We start from the raw sequence: 18,854 nt of genomic DNA, 5'->3' as shown, positions 1-18,854 counted from the left end.
CTACAAGGAGGGAGAGGTTGAGGGAGGGAGAGGGAGGGGGGAGGAGAGATATAGAGAATGAGAGAGGGGGAGAGAAGGAAGAAAAGGATCCAAGGCAAGTTTCTGTGAGTGTGTTGGTAATAAGGACTATCAAGGTGATGAGGGTGGGTATTAGAACAGCATATACACTGCCTATTGGTTCTGCTCTGTTGATTTGGCCTAATAATGCGACCTGATTGGCTAGGATCCATTAAGGAAAGAGGCTGCTATGGAAGTGTTGTAATGAGAGAACCATCTTGAGTGTAGTGTGTGACTGTGTGTGTGTGAGTGTGTGTGTGTATTACTCACACTTGGCCCTGTTGGAGCTGGTGGAGTGGGCTCTGGAGCTCTTGGAGGGGGGCCTGTCTCGGCTACGTCTGTGCCCAGAGGAAGTGGAGGAGGAGCGGGGTCGTTTGGCCAGGCTAGGTCCCTGGGACAGGGGAGGTAGGGAAGCTGGCACGCGCTGGTAGTCATACATCCTGAAGAGGGAAACATCCACACACACTGTCATCCAACTACTAGTACTTTGTGTAGTATTGTCAGTGTGACTAGATGTGTATTTGACGCATGTCAGAAAAGTACAGTGACAGGATGTTTGTGAGTGAGTGTGTGAGCAAGCATGTGTGTGTGTTTGCGTGTATGGGCAGTGGTTGGATGGATCCACCTGGTTGGATGGATGTGTGCGTGGGTGTGTGTGTGTATTTGTGAATGTATGTCTCTTATAATGAAGGACACAGAGAGAGAGGGCTGACAGGATGGTGTAATACGATCTGACAAGCAGAGGGAATATACACACACATACAGAATGTGTACACAAGTGACAAAATAATAAGAAATAGTATCTGATAAGGTGAGGCAGAGGATATCCCAGATAGGGAATGAGGAAATGAAGTTGAGCAGGTTGAAGACCCCTGGTACTCCTCACACAACCATTATACTATTACCCTACAGGTTGAAGACCCCTGGTACTCCTCACACAACCATTATAGTATTACCCTACAGGTTGAAGACCCCTGGTACTCCTCACACAACCATTATAGTATTACCCTACAGGTTGAAGACCCCTGGTACTCCTCACACAACCATTATAGTATTACCCTACAGGTTGAAGACCCCTGGTACTCCTCACACAACCATTATACTATTACCCTACAGGTTGAAGACCCCTGGTACTCCTCACACAACCATTATAGTATTACCCTACAGGTTGAAGACCCATGGTACTCCTCACACAACCATTATAGTATTACCCTACAGGTTGAAGACCCCTGGTACTCCTCACACAACCATTATAGTATTAGCCTACAGGTTGAAGACCCCTGGTACTCCTCACACAACCATTATAGTATTACCCTACAGGAAAACAGTACCACTGGATTTGGAAGTCTCACCACATCATGTGACAAAACACAAACAAACTACAAATGACTGATGAGTGTAATGACTACTAATGACTGAACATACTGAAGGAGAGGCGAGGTATGGAGCGATTGAAGGAGAAATGGGAATGGAGATGAGATGAGGAGAAGGGGAGAGATCTACTATGTGACAGAAGTTAGATTTGGATCAGTCTCCACTGTCAGTCCCCCCTCCCTCGTTCCCCCATCCCCTAGCTCCGTATGCCCATCTATAGCTAAATCTAATTGGTTCTGTCAGGGCCAATCAAATGCTCTCTGGCAGCGCAGCGGAGCAGGTGACAGGAGAGAGTGTATCACACACTCGCTATATAGCAGTTACAGAAACATGGGAGAGTGTATGTTGTGTGTGTGTGTGTGTGTGTGTGCGTGTGTGTGGGATTGGAGAGGCCAGAGGCTGTGACAGAGAGAGGTGGCGTTCAGCCAGGGGGAAGGACACATGTCATCCTACTGTTAAAGGCTAAAAACGAACCAATAAGACACAGGAGCACAGCCAGCAAATCAGATTCCTCCGAGGGGTCAGAGCTAGCCAATCACACACACCACACACTTTACAGGAGTCAGCACTCCAATCAGATAACAACCATAGGCTGTAAGTCAATTTAGTCTCAGCTTGACTGGGACCTATGTTAACCTGTAGGCCCTATAACCACAGCTTTAATGAATGTCTTCCACTCTGAAATGAAGTACAGGACTGCCTACCTGGCTCCAGTCTACATTATCTAAGGGCTTGCTATCCTCCTAACCTCTTAATAAGCTCTGCCACCTAATTAAATCCTGCGAGACTGACTGAGTCAGACTGAGTCACATTCCAACCTGAATGCCTTTCATATGGTATCTGCTTACAGCATCAGAGAGCCATTAGGGCTGAGAGCCAGACAGACAGAGACCTGGGCACTGGCTCCAGCTCTTAAAAACGGAGAGAGAGGAGGGAGGAGGAGGGGGAAAAGGAGGGTTGGAGCAAAACAGAAAGTAAGAGAGAGAGACAGAGAAGGACACATCACCCTCCATACACACCAAGAAGATCCTGCACCACCAAACACCCACCCCAGGAACCATAGCCCTGTTCTCCTGTGTCCTGAGTGTAGCCTACAGCAGAGCAGGGCTCAGAGACTCATGGACAGATTTGGTTATTGTTTATTTACATGTCCTATGTAAGCCTGAGTGGCCTTTACACAGTCAGGGCTGTGTGGAGATAGCCACCCTCTCTGCAGTAAGGCTCCAGGCAGACTGCTGAGGAGAGAGAAACACACTTTAAACCAGCTGCAAACAGGATGCCAGTCGGGAAGCCTTGTGGTGTGATGTAAGTTTGGGTTCAGTGATTGAGCTGTAAGTCGCTGAGAGAGACAAGACTTTAGTGTTCAGTTGAGGAACGTGTGTTACCCTTTTACTGAAATCTATCTCACACTTCAGTTCCCCTGTCTCAGGAGAATGTATTACCAGTATATAACCAGATACAGCCACCTCACTGTGCATGAAGTATATCAACCGGCCACCAATGTAGTGAGAGGGCTGCGACCGTTGCCTTTCAGCAGAGACGCTGGGAGACTAAAGACTTATGGGAGTTTAAAGTCCTTTAGTGGAGTTTGCAGTGTGCTGCTACATCGACTTTGAAGTGTAGTTTCAGAGAATAGGAGCTCGTGAAACAGACAACGAGAGACTGTGGATGTGTGAGGATTAGAGAAAACAGAGCGAGAGTGTGTAAGTGTCTGTGTAAGTGTGTGTGTGTGGATTAGAAGAGAGATTATAAAAGAGGCTTTGTCTCTGCTAGAGCTGTTATCTGTGTGTAGAGGCAGACATTTTCTCATATGCACACAAACAGATGTACAGACACACACGCATACACAGGCACTAACACACACACGCTGTCGATGGAGCTAGCCAGCCACGTAGGGCAAAATCATGTACCGTGTTTGAAGCAAATTGAAAATCAGTGGTGAGGGTTTTTTCCTGTGTGAAGACATAAAAATGCAGAGCGCGGCAAAACAACAAAATGCAAAGAAAAGATGACAGTGTCAACTCACAGCTACAGTACTGTGTGTGGGTGTGTGTGTGTGTGTGTGTGCGTGTGCGTGTGCGTGTGCGTGTGTGTGTGTGTGTGTGTGTGTGTGTGGAAATGTTTAACTAGAAGTCCCCACAAGAATAGTAAACCAACAAAAATTTGACCAACTGGGGACATTTTGTTAGTCCCCACGAGGTCAAATGCTATTTCTAGGGGGTTAGAATTATGTTAAGGGTTAGGAGCTATGGTTAGTTTTAGGGTTAGGGTTAGGAGCTAAGGTTTAGGGTTAGGACTAAGGTTAGGTTTTTCGGTTAAGGTTAGGTTTAGGGTAAGAGTACGGGTTAGGGTTAGGTTAGGGGTTAGGGAAAATAGGATTTTGAATGGGAGAGAATTGTGTGTCTCCACAAGGTTAGCTGTACAATACTGTATGTGTGTGTGTGTGTGTGTGTGCGAGAGAGAGATAAAGGGAGGTGGAGTTGTAATCTCTATGTTGGACAGCCTGTTTCTCTAACCACCCTCCTTACATCTTATTTTATTTTCTTTCTGCATGTTTGTTTAAACTGAAGATATAAACATAGAGGACGTCCTCAACTCTTCTGTGCATAACTACATCTACAGCATCTGACTGCCTCTGAGTGCATTCACACAGAGGACAACAAGGTTGTTCAGTGTGTGTGTGTGTGTTGTGTGTGAGAGAGAGAGAGAGCACTCTTTATTCAAATGTGCTGAGTGCTGTGTTTATGAATGAGCCGTGTCACCTTCAGTGTGCCTGAGGGGGGTGGAGAGCTCCCACAGCAATTACCTGAGTGACTGACCTGGGTGACGAACCAGACAGAACCGGACTCAACTGGACTTGGCATAACTGAGTCAGACTGAACATGACGGACTTGGGTTGAGCCATGCTGAACCAGAAAGAATCAGACTTAACTGGACTTGGCACAACTGAGTCAGACTGAACAGGACTGACCTGGGTTAAGCCATGCTGAACTGGACTAAACCGGACTGATATGGACGGAATCCGACGAGATCAGAGATCATCAGACAAAGGCATTGAGCAAGACTGGAGTGGACTGAACGGGATTGAACTGTGACCTGGGTAGGGCCGCACTAAACTTGAATTAATTGTGTTGAACCGGACTGGCTGTCAAATTCTGTCTTGGAATCTGAACTGAGGTCATGATCTCTTGGCTGGAGCTGGAGCGAAAACACTCCACAGCTCCATGTCAAAACACAGTACCATCTACAGTACTGTACCCCCGGAAAGTGAACAGGAACTTTATGGCAGTTTTGAAGCCTACAATTAATTCTCTATATGCTTCAGTTACTGTAATGTAGCCTCCCTGACCCATGGCCCAACCTCTGCTGTGAGCCACAGAAAACTAACCTGAGCTTTAATGGAACTTGTAATATAAGCTGCTGCACTTAGAACAGTTTAAGCTGACTCATAATTATTAGAGTCTCAGCTAGGGTCAGAGTGGCTTACAACCTGACTGGATTCCGTATAAAGGCCACACAGCACATATCAGCTCCCTGTGTGTTGATGTGTGTGTCTTGGGAGTGTTTGTCTGTGTGTGTGTGTGTGTGTGTGTGTGTGTGTGTGTGTGTGTGTGTGTGTGTGTGTGTGTGTGTGTGTGTGTGTGTGTGTGTGTGTGTGTGTGTGTGTGTGTGTGTGTGTGTGTGTGTGTGTGTACACTTGAACAGGGTGTGGGTTTGTGCACAGGATGTATGTGTGTGTGTGTGTGTTTGTCTATGTGTACAGTATGTGTGTGTGTTTGTTCATTCATATGTGTGTGCCTCAAACACCTGCCAGGCTGAGTGGAGTGAAGATTTACCAAGGTACAATTAGTGGGCAGTGGCAGGCAGCTCTGTTAGCAAAGACACATGACTGACAGCTCAGTGACAGGCAGGGGGAGGGGGAGGAGGGAGAGGGCCAGCAGGAGACAGGGGAGACAAGGAGGGTTAAGTGTGTGTTTTAGACTTTTCCTCTGTCCGACTCTGAACATTCAGGGTTTGTGTGAGAGGTGCGGTGCTGAGCGGGCTGAGAGTACCTGTCATAGAGGTCCTCCTGATAGCACTCATAGTCCAGGTCATAGTCAGATCTGCAGAGAGAGAGGGGGAGGGGGAGGGGAGGGAAGATGGAGAGAGAGAGGAGGGGGGAGAGAGAGAAGAGGGGGGATAGAGAGAGAGGGGGGGGTGGGGAGAGAGAGTGAGTTGACAGTGGCCTGACACAAAGGCTCACAACTGTCTTCACAGCTGACTGACAGAGGTGTTACTGACACACATGCACGCACACACACACACACACACACACACACACACACACACACACACACACACACACACACACACACACACACACACACACACACACACACACACACACACACACACACACACACACACACACACACACACACACACACACACACACACACACACACACACACACACACACACACACACACATACAAAGTCATCCTCTGTGAAAGCAGAGGCTGATGAAAAACTGAGAGATCAAACAACATCTATCTCGGATACAAGCAGCCTTTCAGATCTGTTCCTTATTAGGTGAGCTAAATATACTGTGCCATCAGAGATATTTCACTCTGTAAGCAGGCTGCTGGAATAGTGTGTACATAGTTAGAGCAGGGCTCTGGCAACTGGAAGGAATATGCTATTCATGATTTCTAGCCAGCTGGAAAAAGACAATGGATTTGTTGTGCCACAGCACCCAAGGTGGAAAATCCATAGAAATTGTCCTGTGTTATGCACCAATGACCACAGGCTGCGCACTCTATGTGCTTCTACATATTCCAGCTCATTTACTGTGAAGTTGGACTGTCAGGTGTGTGTGTGTGTGTGTGTGTGTGTGTGTGTGTGTGTGTGTGTGTGTGTGTGTGTGTGTGTGTGTGTGTGTGTGTGTGTGTGTGTGTGTGTGTGTGTGTGTGTGTGTGTGTGTGTGTGTGTGTGTGTGTGTGTGTTGGTGTGTATGCACCCATCTGTGTATGTGCCTGTGTGTGTGTGTTTGTGCATCTCTGTGTGTGTTTGATTAGACTCAACTTGCTCACACCTTTGCCTACAATATATGGGCAGAGTTTTCTGTAGGTTGTAGTTTATAGATTACCCTGTACGGTTTGGTGTGTAGAGAGGACCAGGGCAGAGAGAGGAGTGACACTAAGCCTGATGGTAAGTAGCTCATACCCTGGTGTGTAGTTAAATAGAGCTCAGCATTTCTCTGTGTGTTTAATCCCTGCCTGGACACTGATACCCCAGCCCTAAAGTCTACACACACACGCATGTAAGTACGCACGCACAAGCATACACACACATGCGCACACACACACACACATGCGCGCACACACAAGCATACACACATAGACATTATCAGCAAACACCCTCCACTTTTGCTTTCTGTAAAACTTTCAACCATAGAGAAGCAGTGTATTTATAGGTGCCTGAAAGGTGACTCATGTACCCATACTAATTCCTATTTATTACACATATATTAATACACTGTATAAATAGAACCATCAGCATAGCCTCTACTGAATCTAATACATGATCACCTCAAAGTGAGTAGCATACAGTACATGGGTTCATCAGAGGCTCTCAAACAGATGGATCAAACCAGACACACACAGACACACACAGACACATGACATACAGATGACACACACACAAAATCACACCCACGTACACACACAGATGAATGACAGACACATAACACACTCTCATCACGTCCATGCACGCACGCACGCACGCACACACACACACACACACACCTAAAGCCCCTTTGTCCTATCTGTCTCTGCAGGGGGCTGGTGAGTCTCAGTGCTGTAATCATGCTGTTGACTGGAGGAAAGTGATGTATCAGTAAACATGTCAGGAAGTACAGCAGGAGACTAAACGTAACACTTTTTCACAGCTAAAAACATACAGTACACACATGCATGAGCACAGACACACAGACAGATGTGCTGCACACACATACACAAACACTTTCTCTCGCTCACTCTGTATGTAAATGTGATTCAGAATGTAGCAACGCTGTCCCTGAAGTGTTGAGATAGCTAGCAGTGTTGGTATAAAAGTGTGTGTTTGTGTACCTGAGGTGTGTGTGAATTCCTAATGAATTCTCCTCCAGCTACCCGCAGCCAAACTGTTTCTGGTTTTCTCCCCTCCTCTGAAGACAGTTGGTTTTTCTGAGCTCCAGATTTTGACAGCTTCAAATAATCTGTAATAAGTGTAAACATTTACGCCTCATCACGCTCTTCCCCAACTGTGTTTTATGATTTAGCTCGAGGTCTGATCAATTTGCAGAAAGCCTTCTGTTATTCTAAATGCCAGTAGGCCTTTCATGTGAAATGGTAGACATCTATGTTTCCAGCTATCCCTATTTAACATGATGGAAATGCAGTCCTCTGCAGGGGAGCACACTCTGGTTGAAGGTTTCTTTCCATGTCCAAATGTGTGTGTGGGTCTGCACAGTGCGGGGTTGGCTGTGTGGATTAGGGTTTATGTGCGTTGTACTACTGAACCAAAACAAAACCACTCTACATAGCCAGTTCCAAGACCCTGACAAAACCGTTCTACTTAGCCACCATTGAAACTGAACTCAAACAGAACCTCTCCACTCAGTCTGCTAATAGGACCCAACTGAACACAACCTCTCAACCTCTACCCACAGATTCCCTGCGCTCAGCAGAACACCATGAGCTAACAGATCTGGCGGCCAATAGAAGTTCTGTGCTCAGGCAGGGAGAAGAGGCGGAGTGAGCAATCGGGAGAGAGAACAGCCCCATGGTCCCCGGCACAGATGAGGGGCTCTGTGTCCTAATGGGGAACTCGAGCGGAAAACAGAGAAAATAACAACTATTTGCCAAACTCTCACAGCAGGAAAACTAAGACAGACTGACTCACTCTAACTCCCTTTCTCCCTCTTTTTCTCTATCATTTTCTCTCCCTGCAGCAATGTTCTAGTTGGTAATCTGTGTCATTTAGCACTGGGAGGAGAGAGAGAGAGTCAGGACAGAAAACAATTTCCATTTCCTCTTCCATTATCCAAGCCATCTTCTGTTATTAGAGTGGCTAAACTCTTCAACCAAGTCTGAGACAAACAGACAGACATGTCAGGTATTAGTGCCTTTCTGCAGTTTGGAAACATAGACCGCATAGTGCATTACAGTATCATCATCCTTTTAGCCGAGCACTCCGGAGAGGCATTGTGATTGCAACACCACCTGCCTGGTGAAAAGACTGATTCCCGGCTCCAGAATGGTCACCATGACCAAAACGACTGCTGTGAGACCATAAATCAGTGTTATTCCCCTAGTGGGGTCGTGGGGGAACTTCAATGGGGTAGCCAATTTTTTAAATATATTTTTAATGCAATGAATTGAAGGTTATTTGTTGATGTAAAATTCGAAATGTACCAATTTTAAGGTCTTAAGGTTTAAGGTTAGATTTGGCGTGGGATCACTAGAATTTCTTTGGGGAAAAATGGGGTCCCCAGAAAATCTGACGGTAAAATGGGGTCCCCGCTGAAAAAGTTTGAATAGCGCTAGACATAAACAGAATCTATTAGAATCACAGCACATCTCTCGACCATAATGTTGAGCGATTAGGGCTTTTTGAGGTCGGTTTGGTTTCGGTTCGATTCTAAAAATGTCGGTTTCACATGATAATTTTTTTCATTAATTACACTTTTTCATTAATTAATTAATTATGTGGGTTGAATGCTGTAACAACAGATAATAAAACAAGTCCCATGATGGTAGTACATGACAATTACTACTTATAATTTATTCACTTTACTTTAATAAAATATTTTATTTGTGTATATTACATTTGTTTTATTTGATGACTTTATTATTTAATTCCAAGTCATCCTCTCATCTCTATAGAGCTGCTGCCTATGCTGTCTGACAAAATCACTATCACTATTTTTTTCTTCAAAGTAAATAAGGCGTACTTTTACGAATGCTGAATATAAACTATCAATCCCTTATATCATGTATTTTCAGAAAGAGATACCTAGTAAAATGTTGGTTTATTACTCAGCACTACTCATCCAGCAACACAACCACCTGGAGTAAACCAATCACACTCTGGATTGTCTCTTTAATGACATAATGGTCTCTGGAATGGAAGCTTGGTTGCATTGACAAAGCAAGGTGCCCTTGCACACAATAAGCTTCCATTCCCCCTGTCGCAAGGGTATTTATAGCTCTATAGAGCTGCTGCCTATGCTGTCTGACAAAATCACTATTTTAGTAGTTCTTCAAAGTTAATAAGGCATCATTTTATGACTGCTGAATACTAACTATCAATCACTTAGATCATGTATTTTCAGAGAGAGATACCTCGTGAAGCAACTGCTCTCTATCTCTCTCGATCACACGTTCTTCTGTCTCTTCTCTCCGTGTCTTTGCGCTCACGCATAGATCGGACAAGTAGGCACGCAAGGGATTGTGGTCATTGGAGTTAATCACCACGTGTTCTGCGCCAAACTAGTAGAATATTGGCCTGTTGGAAACTACAACTCCCTACTCCATTGCAGTTCGGGCTGATCTGATTTATTTCTAGAGAAAATTAGCATTGAGCTCACAGAAAAAAAACGAACAAAATGGAATTCTAATAACTGAACCAACGTTGGTCAATAAGTTGTTTATAAAACAAAAAATTACTGACATTTCTGTTAATCGCTCAGCAATACTCAACCAGCAACAGCATCACCTTGAGTAAACCAATCACACGCTGGTTCTCTTTAATTACATAATGGTCTCTGAGTTTGTGAGTGGAAACGTATTTGAGAGAGAGAGTGGCAGCTCAGTGAAGTGTATGTGTGTGTGTGTGTGTGTGTGTGTGTGTGTGTGTGTGTGTGTGTGTGTGTGTGTGTGTGTGTGTGTGTGTGTGTGTGTGTGTGTGTGTGTGTGTGTGTGTGTGTGTGTGTGTGTGTGTGTGTGTGTGTGTGTGTGAAAAGGCAGTGCAGGGACAGCCAAATGGACAGCGGGGTCGCTAAAGGCTAATTAATTTATTTTCATAATTTCTCGAGTGCCCCGGCAATCCATTAGACATGGCTGGCTACAAATCATCTCACCTTGCTGGTCGGATAGCGTGTGTGTGTATGTGTGTGTGTGCGCAAGTGCAGATGTGGAAGGTGGAGGTGCTGTCTGTGGTAAGCATTTATACTTCCCCCTGTCAACACACAGTGTATATTCACACATCCCTACATACACTATATGTTGATATAAACAGGATGCCATGATCATCAATCCCTTTGATCAGGAAACTGGCCTCATGAGTATGTGCTCATTGCTCTTAGGGGATTAGCCTAGGGAGGAACATGCGCCCTCATCTACTCTCTCCATAAAACAGCCAAGTCATCCCATGGCATAAGGACACAACCTTACTTACTCTCACTCCAACTCCCCTAGAATCAAACACTCTCATAAATATCCTCCCCTCATTCTGTCCAAGTAGTTTGTCGTCATCCGTGTAATGGTGTGTGTCAAGTGTTCATATTGATCTGTGTTTGACGAGCCCCAGAGAAGAGTGAGCACAGTCCCACGTCATCCACAGGATGGATTGCAGCTCACGAACAAATGCACACACGTACGCACGTATGCTTTTTCACGTTCTTCCCCCTTTCCCTCTCTCCCCTCCCTTTTCCTCTTATTCCCTCTCTCTATGGTTTTCACTGTGATGGTTAATTGCTCATCTGGCTGGGGAGTGGGGCAATGGGCCAGACAGAACACATATTTATCTATTCCAGAGAGCCGCCAAGCCCAATCTGCCCCCTCTGCCCAATCACACGAGAGGGGGAAGGGTCAGAGGGCATTTTGCCCAATCACACGGCAGGGGGGATGGGTCAGAAGCCACAGAAGACTGATTTCAGCGTAATAATGTTCTGCTGTTCTGGGTCGTTCCATGAAATGAGATCCTTTTGCGTCCCTTTGATATTTTAAGTACCAATTGTGCCCCAATATTGAATTGTAAAATACTGTTATATTAAATAAAGTCCCCTTAAATATAGACCACATGGATAATTCAAGAAATAGGATTTTTTTATGAATAAAGACTTGCTAAAATGCCAAAATTCAGCATTTGACATTTCACTTTGTGCACCTTTGTGCACATCTAGGAAGATTTAAGACAAAGGGGCAATCTGTAGTTGCTTCATCCATTTTGGGACTTCTGGATTAATGAAATGTTCCCATATTGATGAATATAATTTATAAATGCCTCATGAGCTTAGTTCAACTGTCATACCCCATCAGAACCCAAAATATAAGCTTTTTCACTCCAATGTTTGTAAACAAATTAATGTAAACACACACTATACAGCCTCAAAACATAGTTAAAACTAAACTCAGCAAAAAAAGAAATGTCCTCTCACTGTTAACTGCATTTATTTTCAGCAAACTTAACATGTGTAAATATTTGTATGAACATAACAAGATTCAACAACTGAGACATAAACTGAACAAGTCTCACAGACATGTGACTAACAGAAATAGAATAATGTCCAAAATCAAAAGTCTAAATCAAAAGTAACAGTCAGTATCTGGTGTGGCCCCCAGCTGCATTAAGTACTGCAGTGCATCTCCTCCTCATGGACTGCACCAAATTTGCCAGTTCTTGCTGTGAGATGTTACCCCCCTCTTCCACCAAGGCACCTGCATGTTCCCGGACATTTCTGGGGGGGAATGGCCCTAGCCCTCACCCTCCGATCCAACAGGTCCCAGACGTGCTCAATGTGAGTGAGATCCGGGATCTTCGCTGGCCATGGCAGAATACTGACATTCCTGTCTTGCAGGAAATCACGCACAGAACGAGCAGTATGACTGGTGACATTGTCATGCTGGAGGGTCATGTCAGGATGAGCCTGCATGAAGGGTACCACATGAGGGAGGGGGATGTCTTCCCTGTAATGCACAGCGTTGAGATTGCCTGCAATGACAACAAGCTCAGTCCGGTGATGCTGTGACACACCACCCCAGACCATGACAGACCCTCCACCTTCAAATCGATCCTGCTCCAGAGTACAGGCCTCGGTGTAACGCTCATTCCTTCGACGATAAACGCAAATCCGACCAACACCCCTGGTTAGACAAAACCACGACTCGTCAGTGAAGAGCACTTTTTGCCAGTCCTGTCTGGTCCAGCGACGGTGGGTTTGTGCCCATAGGCAACGTTGTTGCCGGTGATATCTGGTGAGGACCTGCCTTACAACAGGCCTACAAGCCCTCAGTCCAGCCTCTCTCAGCCTATTGCGGACAGTCTGAGCACTGATGGAGGGATTGTGCGTTCCTGGTGTAACTCGGGTAGTTGTTGTTGCCATCCTGTACCTGTCCCGCAGGTGTGATGTTCGGATGTACCGATCCTGTGCAGGTGTGGTTACACGTGGTCTGCCACTGCGAGGACGATCAGCTGTCCGTCCTGTCTCTCTGTAGTGCTGTCTTAGGTGTCTCACAGTACGGACATTGCAATTTATTGCCCTGGCCACATCTGAAGTCCTCATGCCTCCTTGCAGCATGCCTAAGGCACGTTCACACAGATGAGCAGGGACCCTGGGCATCTTTCTTTTGGTGTTTTTCAGAGTCAGTAGAAAGGTCTCTTTAGTGTCCTATGGTTTCATAACTGTGACCTTTAATTGCCTACCGTCTGTAAGCTGTTAGTGTCTTAACGACCGTTCCACAGGTGCATGTTCATTCATTGTTTATGCTTCATTGAACAAGCATGGGAAAAGGTGTTTAAACCCTTTACAATGAAGATCTGTGAAGTTATTTGGATTTTTACGAATTATCTTTGAAAGACAGGGTCCTGAAAAAGGGCCGTTTCTTTTTTTGCTGAGTTTATAGTTTTGATATCATGGTCAGTCCTTACTTCCATAGCTCTGTCTATGAATTTGAGAGTGGTTACATTTCTCCAGCCCTATTCCTCAGATTCTGACTGAAACAGGGGTGGGGAAGAACCCCTAGTTATTTTGTTGCTTTGACAAAGTCATTTCTGAAGAGTATTATTTATTTCATGTTATTTAGTGATTCATATTAAGGTTAAAAAAATAAGGTCAACCCTGTTGCTGTCACACCTGCTCCCGCTCCCCCTTCCTGGCACTCGAAGGCACCAGGCTCCCCAGCGTTACTCACTCCTGCTACCATCATTAGGCACACCTGCCTTCCCCTGTCACGCGCATCAGCAATTATTGGACTTACCTGGACTCAATCACCTGTGTCACTACCTCCCCTATATCTGTCTGTTCCCAAGCTCTGTTCCGTGCTTCAGGATTAATGTTCGTATGTCGTTATGTTACACAGTGCCGATGCTGTCCCTGTCCTGTTTAATGTCTGTGATATATTAAACTCCCTGTACCTGCTTCTCATCTCCAGCGTTGGTCCTTACCGTTGCATGAAATTATTTATTGTTTTAATATGGTGAAACTATTCCTTAGAAAGAAAATCTAAATAAACATTGAACATCTAATAGCCAAATCCTAGTGTAAAAGCAGGTGAGCTGGTTCTACTCTTTTTGACCATTGTCTGGTGTTTTGTGGTGGAAAACTGACTGGGTCGAGCATAACACGTCAACCCTGTTACCTATAGACAGGCTAGAAATGTTTTAACAATTTATATTGTGAACCATGCATTCAATTGCCCATCCCTGTTGCACACAAGCTTCCATTTATGACTGATTTAAGATTAAGTCGTTAACCCTGTTAAGGTCAACCCTGTTACTTTATTTGGCACTTAATAAGTACTTACTATAGTATTTTTTTAATTGAACCCCTTGAGATGGGAAAACATGTTTTTTATTAAGTTGCACATGTGCTCTTCATGACAGAATGTAAAAATAAAAACAAATTTCCCGCCACCATGTGACACTACCAAGTGACACTACCAAGTTACACTACCCAAAAGGGACTAATTTTGTGGAACAACCCTTCCACTGTTTGCTCTCTTCCTCCCGCCTTCCACCTCCTCCTCCCTCTCTCCTTCAACCCCCCCCCCCCCTCCTTCAACCTCCTCCTTCCTCCCCCCTCCTTCCACCTCCTCCTCCCTCTCTCCTTCCACTTCCTCCCCCCTCTCTCCTTCTCTCTCCCTGGTGTATTAGTTGTGAAGTGCTGTCTTCGTCCCTCTCCTCCCTGAGGCCCTTGTAGGCAGGTAGCAGGTGATTTATGTTCAGATAAAGTTCCCACTCCGACCTGAGCCGTGCTGTGCTGGTGTAAATCATATCAGTCTAATGCAGGGGGAATGGAACTAGCCTCTTAAACACAGGGGAGGAGCATCAGCCCTGAGTTATGACTGCCAACGGTCAGAGAGTCGTACAATCATGCTCACACTCAACTCTTACAAGAGAACGTCCAGAGAGCCCAGTCCAAGTCTCTAGTCGGACACAGAAAGGAGAGTGTGATAGAGGAATGGAACACTCTGAAGCCTTAACTCAGGTGTGTTTTACTGAGCTTGTAGCGCCTCACTGCTCTCTGCCAGCTTCACACTTCTCTTTGATGAACTGAGCCTTTCCTACTGGCCGTGCAGGACATTTCCGCTTCTTGCTACTAACGTGGACGTAGTGGAGGTAAGAGACATCAATCTCACTGCCGTGGCTTGTCCAGTGCTGTACGGGCAGGCTAGGTTATAGAGTTGGGGGAAACGCTCTCTCTCTCCACTGGGGGTGTGTTTAGAGGGCTATTAGAGAAAAGTGCTGACTGCTCCTGCGTTGGTAAACAAGGGATTTAGCAGGGCTCCTCTGCTCTCTAGCTGGGGCACAACTATCTGTACTGTACACTCTGAGATTAGACTGTGCACATCAGGGGGCAGAGTATCATGCAGTGTCAAACATGTACATGTATACACACAGTGAAGCACTGTACACTGACATTTTTGCACTGTATATAGTTTAGTACTGAACACAATCCAAGTGGGTGCATTCTATAGGCTCCTACACAGAACATTTGAGATCTGAATTTTAAACACCCACAGTGTTCCATTTAACACTTTCTTAGTGTGTATTTGTGACCCACCAAAATAGTATTCAATTAACACTTTTCAAAGTGTTGATAAACTAGCACCTCAAGGGTGTAGGGTCCCAAACATCATGGGTGTTGCAAATTCCAACTTAAATTACCTCTTTATAAGAGCTGATGCTAACACCTGTGGTTACGCCTTATTTTTTATAATATTTCCCAGGCTGCCTTTTGAGTGAATTTTCTAGGTACCAGTACCACCAATAACAGTGTTTGCTAGTGACAGAGACATTATTTTTTGCATTCGATGGCTTTCAGTCCTGTAGCCTTCACCAGGTGAGTGCCTAAGTTAATATTTTATCATAAAATGTAATTATTCGTGACAATAAATGACCTTTTTTGACAATATCATACTTTGACAACCTAGTTTTACCCTAACATAGTGGTCTGAAACTCCTGGTTTGCAGGCCACATCGGCAAGTCATATTATGCTCTCTTGCAAGGTGTAATATACAGTGCCTTCAGAAAGTGCTTCTACAAAGTATTGACTCAGGGGTGTGAATACTTATGTAAATGAGATATTTCTGTATTTGATTTTGTAAAAACTTGCTCTCTCTTTGTCATTATGGGATATTGTGTGTAGATGGATAAGAAAAAAAAGACTAACACAACAAAATGTGGAATAAGTCAAGGGGTATGAACACTTTCTGAAGGCAATGTAATTCCTATTGAAATCCAGCCAGTTCAGATATCCAACAATTGGAACTTTTAATCACCCACAATCTGCCATTAGAATGACTGCCAGGGAAGATTCTGAAATTAGACTACCTAAACTATCTAAACTGGAAGAACCATCTCAATAACGGGTAAAATAAGTCAAACCACTTACAGATTTGAATAGTTTATAAAAATGTATATTATTTATGTTTGTGTAGTATAAGATCAACGAATCAATCAATGTGCATGCAAAAACATTGATATTAAGACAAAATATTCCAGGCCCTTCCAATGTCTTTTTCACTCTGAAAGAGTTTAACGGAAATTAAGTAAACACATTCAAGTAACAACAACAACATGTGGTGTTGATTCCACTGTGATTCAAATAACACTTAATTTATTCACTGCAGGTGGTGTCAATTTTAATCCCACTTGTGTTAACCCCACTAGAATCAACACCCTCATAACACAACACTTTTACCACTTTTTTAACACCAAGATTTTTTAACACCCTCACATTTTCTGTGTATGATAAAGGTCAAATTTAGCACAGTGAGAGCTATAGGGAGTTGGGCTCAGAGATAAGAGCTCTCCACTCTGCTTGTTTCTCCCTACTATCCTCTCTCCAACACCCCCCCCCCCCCCTCCATGAATCTCCCCTCTCTTATCCTTTCTCTATGATCTCCTCTCCCTCCTTCCCTTTCCTATTCTCCCCCAACTTTTCCCTTTCCTATCCCCCTTTCATTCACTCCCCTCTCTCCTCTCCGCTCCTGTCCTCTCCCTCAGTATGGTCCCTGCAGTGCATCTATCTGTGGGACAGGCTTATTGGACTCTAGTTGGATTAGCAGAACATTGAATAGAGTCAAACTATTTCACACTGACTCATCTGATAATCTGTTGATCCTAGCCAGAGACTCCAGGCAGTCAGACAGATACACGCAGAGACAGACAGCTGCAGAGATACAGCAAACCTGGAGGGGAGGGCATTTCCGTATCATCAGCCAGAGCCAGAGGAATAAGTTATTGTTTTGTTGCTGTGGCCTTTCCAACTTTCCACCATGTGCCCAAGAATGGTCCCTCGTAAGCCCCTGATCCCCCACTGTGAGCCCTGGGTAAGAGACCGGCCCAGGCTGGTAGTGCTCTGTGTGGTGCTGGCTGTGCACCCTGCCCAGCACTCTATTACCAGTTCCATGCTGCAACTAAACTAAGCATGCAGCTGCAGAGCTATACAAGGCAAGGTGTTTTCAGACTGGGCTCTCTGTGGTAATTCTCAATTTTTTTGTCATGCTTTCCATTTTTCTCCGTCTTTACAACTCAATGTTTTTCTCTAAACTCCACCACTTTCTCCCCCACCCCACCTCATATGTCCCTTTCTCTCGGCTTTCCTCCAATCTCTGTTTCCATCGTTCTATCTCTATATCTCTCTTATTTTGCCATTTCAGAGATAAAGCATAGAGGAATCCATGCGCTGCCAGTGCAGCTTACAATTTCTCCTGCCTTCTATCAGATGGTATATCTGCCCCTGGCTCTCTCTCTCTATCAGTCATATCCTCAGCCTCTATCCATCTCCATCATCTCGTCCAACACCATACATCAAACCACAAGGGAAATGGACTGATAATGGAAAGAGAGAAAAACCTCCCAGAGAGGCTCTGTATCACATATAGTCATCATAGGAACATGCACTGAGTCTCTCTCACGGAGTCTCTCTCGCGGAGTCTCTCTCACTGAGCCTCTCTCACTGAGTCTCTCTCACGGAGTCTCTCTCATTGAGTCTCTCTCAATGAGTCTCTCTCAATGAGTCTCTCTCACTGAGTCTCTCTCAATGAGTCTCTCTCAATGAGTCTCTCTCACGGAGTCTCTCTCACGGAGTCTCTCTCACGGAGTCTCCCTCACTGAGTCTCTCTCACGGAGTCTCTCTCACTGAGTCTCTCTCACTGAGTCTCTCTCACGGAGTCTCCCTCACTGAGACTCTCTCACGGAGTCTCTCTCACTGAGTCTCTCTCACGGAGTCTCTCTCACGGAGTCTCTCTCACGGAGTCTCTCACTGAGTCCTTCTCTAACATAGACAGAAAAATGAACATCAGTGGGCACTGTGCATGCTAAGGGATAAAGAATTCCCCCTTAAATACTACACTAACCTCAATGCTTCTGTCTGACTGTGTCTGAGTTGCAGAGTGACATATGGTGACTTCAGTTTTTAGATGTGCATGAGGAACTAAGGCCGTGTCCACAATCTGTCTTACCTACTACTTACTAAAACTGTACTAATCGTACTAAATAGTATTTAGAATGTACTGTTTAGTAAAAACGTATGTAGTAAGCAACAAATATCAACATACTAGCTTAATCTATACTGAGAATGTGTCATCTAATGTACAATTACATTGTTTTATCGCCATATGTTCATTTTTGGTACAGCCAGTCCCCTTACCTGATTATCAGCTGTTGTCAACACACGTGGGTCGGCTGGGACTGCAAGTTTGTGTTCCTTTTTTTTGCGTGGATTCCGCGAGTGCTAGCTGGCTGTACTACAGACACCTGTCGTCGTCGTGGGAAAGACTCATTGTTATTTTTTCCTAAAACAACTGGTTGCAGTAAAGAGCCAATCTGGATACTAAGGAGATCCTGAGGGAAATCGACAAGTACCAACAGCTTTACGCTATGGAGGAACAACATACTCCATCATGGAAAGATCCGACCACCTCACAAAATAACTTTAACCCGACAAAAAAAG

General features: G+C 44.8%; 1 protein-coding gene across 2 annotated transcripts in view; it reads right to left on the bottom strand.

Annotated features, from left to right (window-relative positions):
• The window catches only part of LOC139576145 (RNA-binding Raly-like protein), an 81,282-nt gene that overhangs the window by 2,587 nt on the left and 59,841 nt on the right, over positions 1 to 18,854 (bottom strand). Inside the window, exons 3-4 of one of the 2 annotated variants that reach the window (XM_071401877.1) lie at positions 5,484 to 5,534; positions 328 to 497 (exon numbers count right to left, since the gene is read on the bottom strand). In XM_071401877.1, coding sequence (XP_071257978.1) covers positions 328 to 497; positions 5,484 to 5,534 — 221 coding nt within the window. The remainder of the gene's footprint in view (positions 1 to 327; positions 498 to 5,483; positions 5,535 to 18,854) is intronic. The other variant, XM_071401878.1, reaches the window with a different exon arrangement.

This window comes from Salvelinus alpinus, chromosome 5 (assembly GCF_045679555.1).
Source record: "Salvelinus alpinus chromosome 5, SLU_Salpinus.1, whole genome shotgun sequence".
Lineage (NCBI taxonomy): Eukaryota > Metazoa > Chordata > Actinopteri > Salmoniformes > Salmonidae > Salvelinus > Salvelinus alpinus.
The sequence above is the reverse complement of the archived record's forward strand: the minus strand, read 5'-3'. Positions and strand labels throughout refer to the sequence as shown.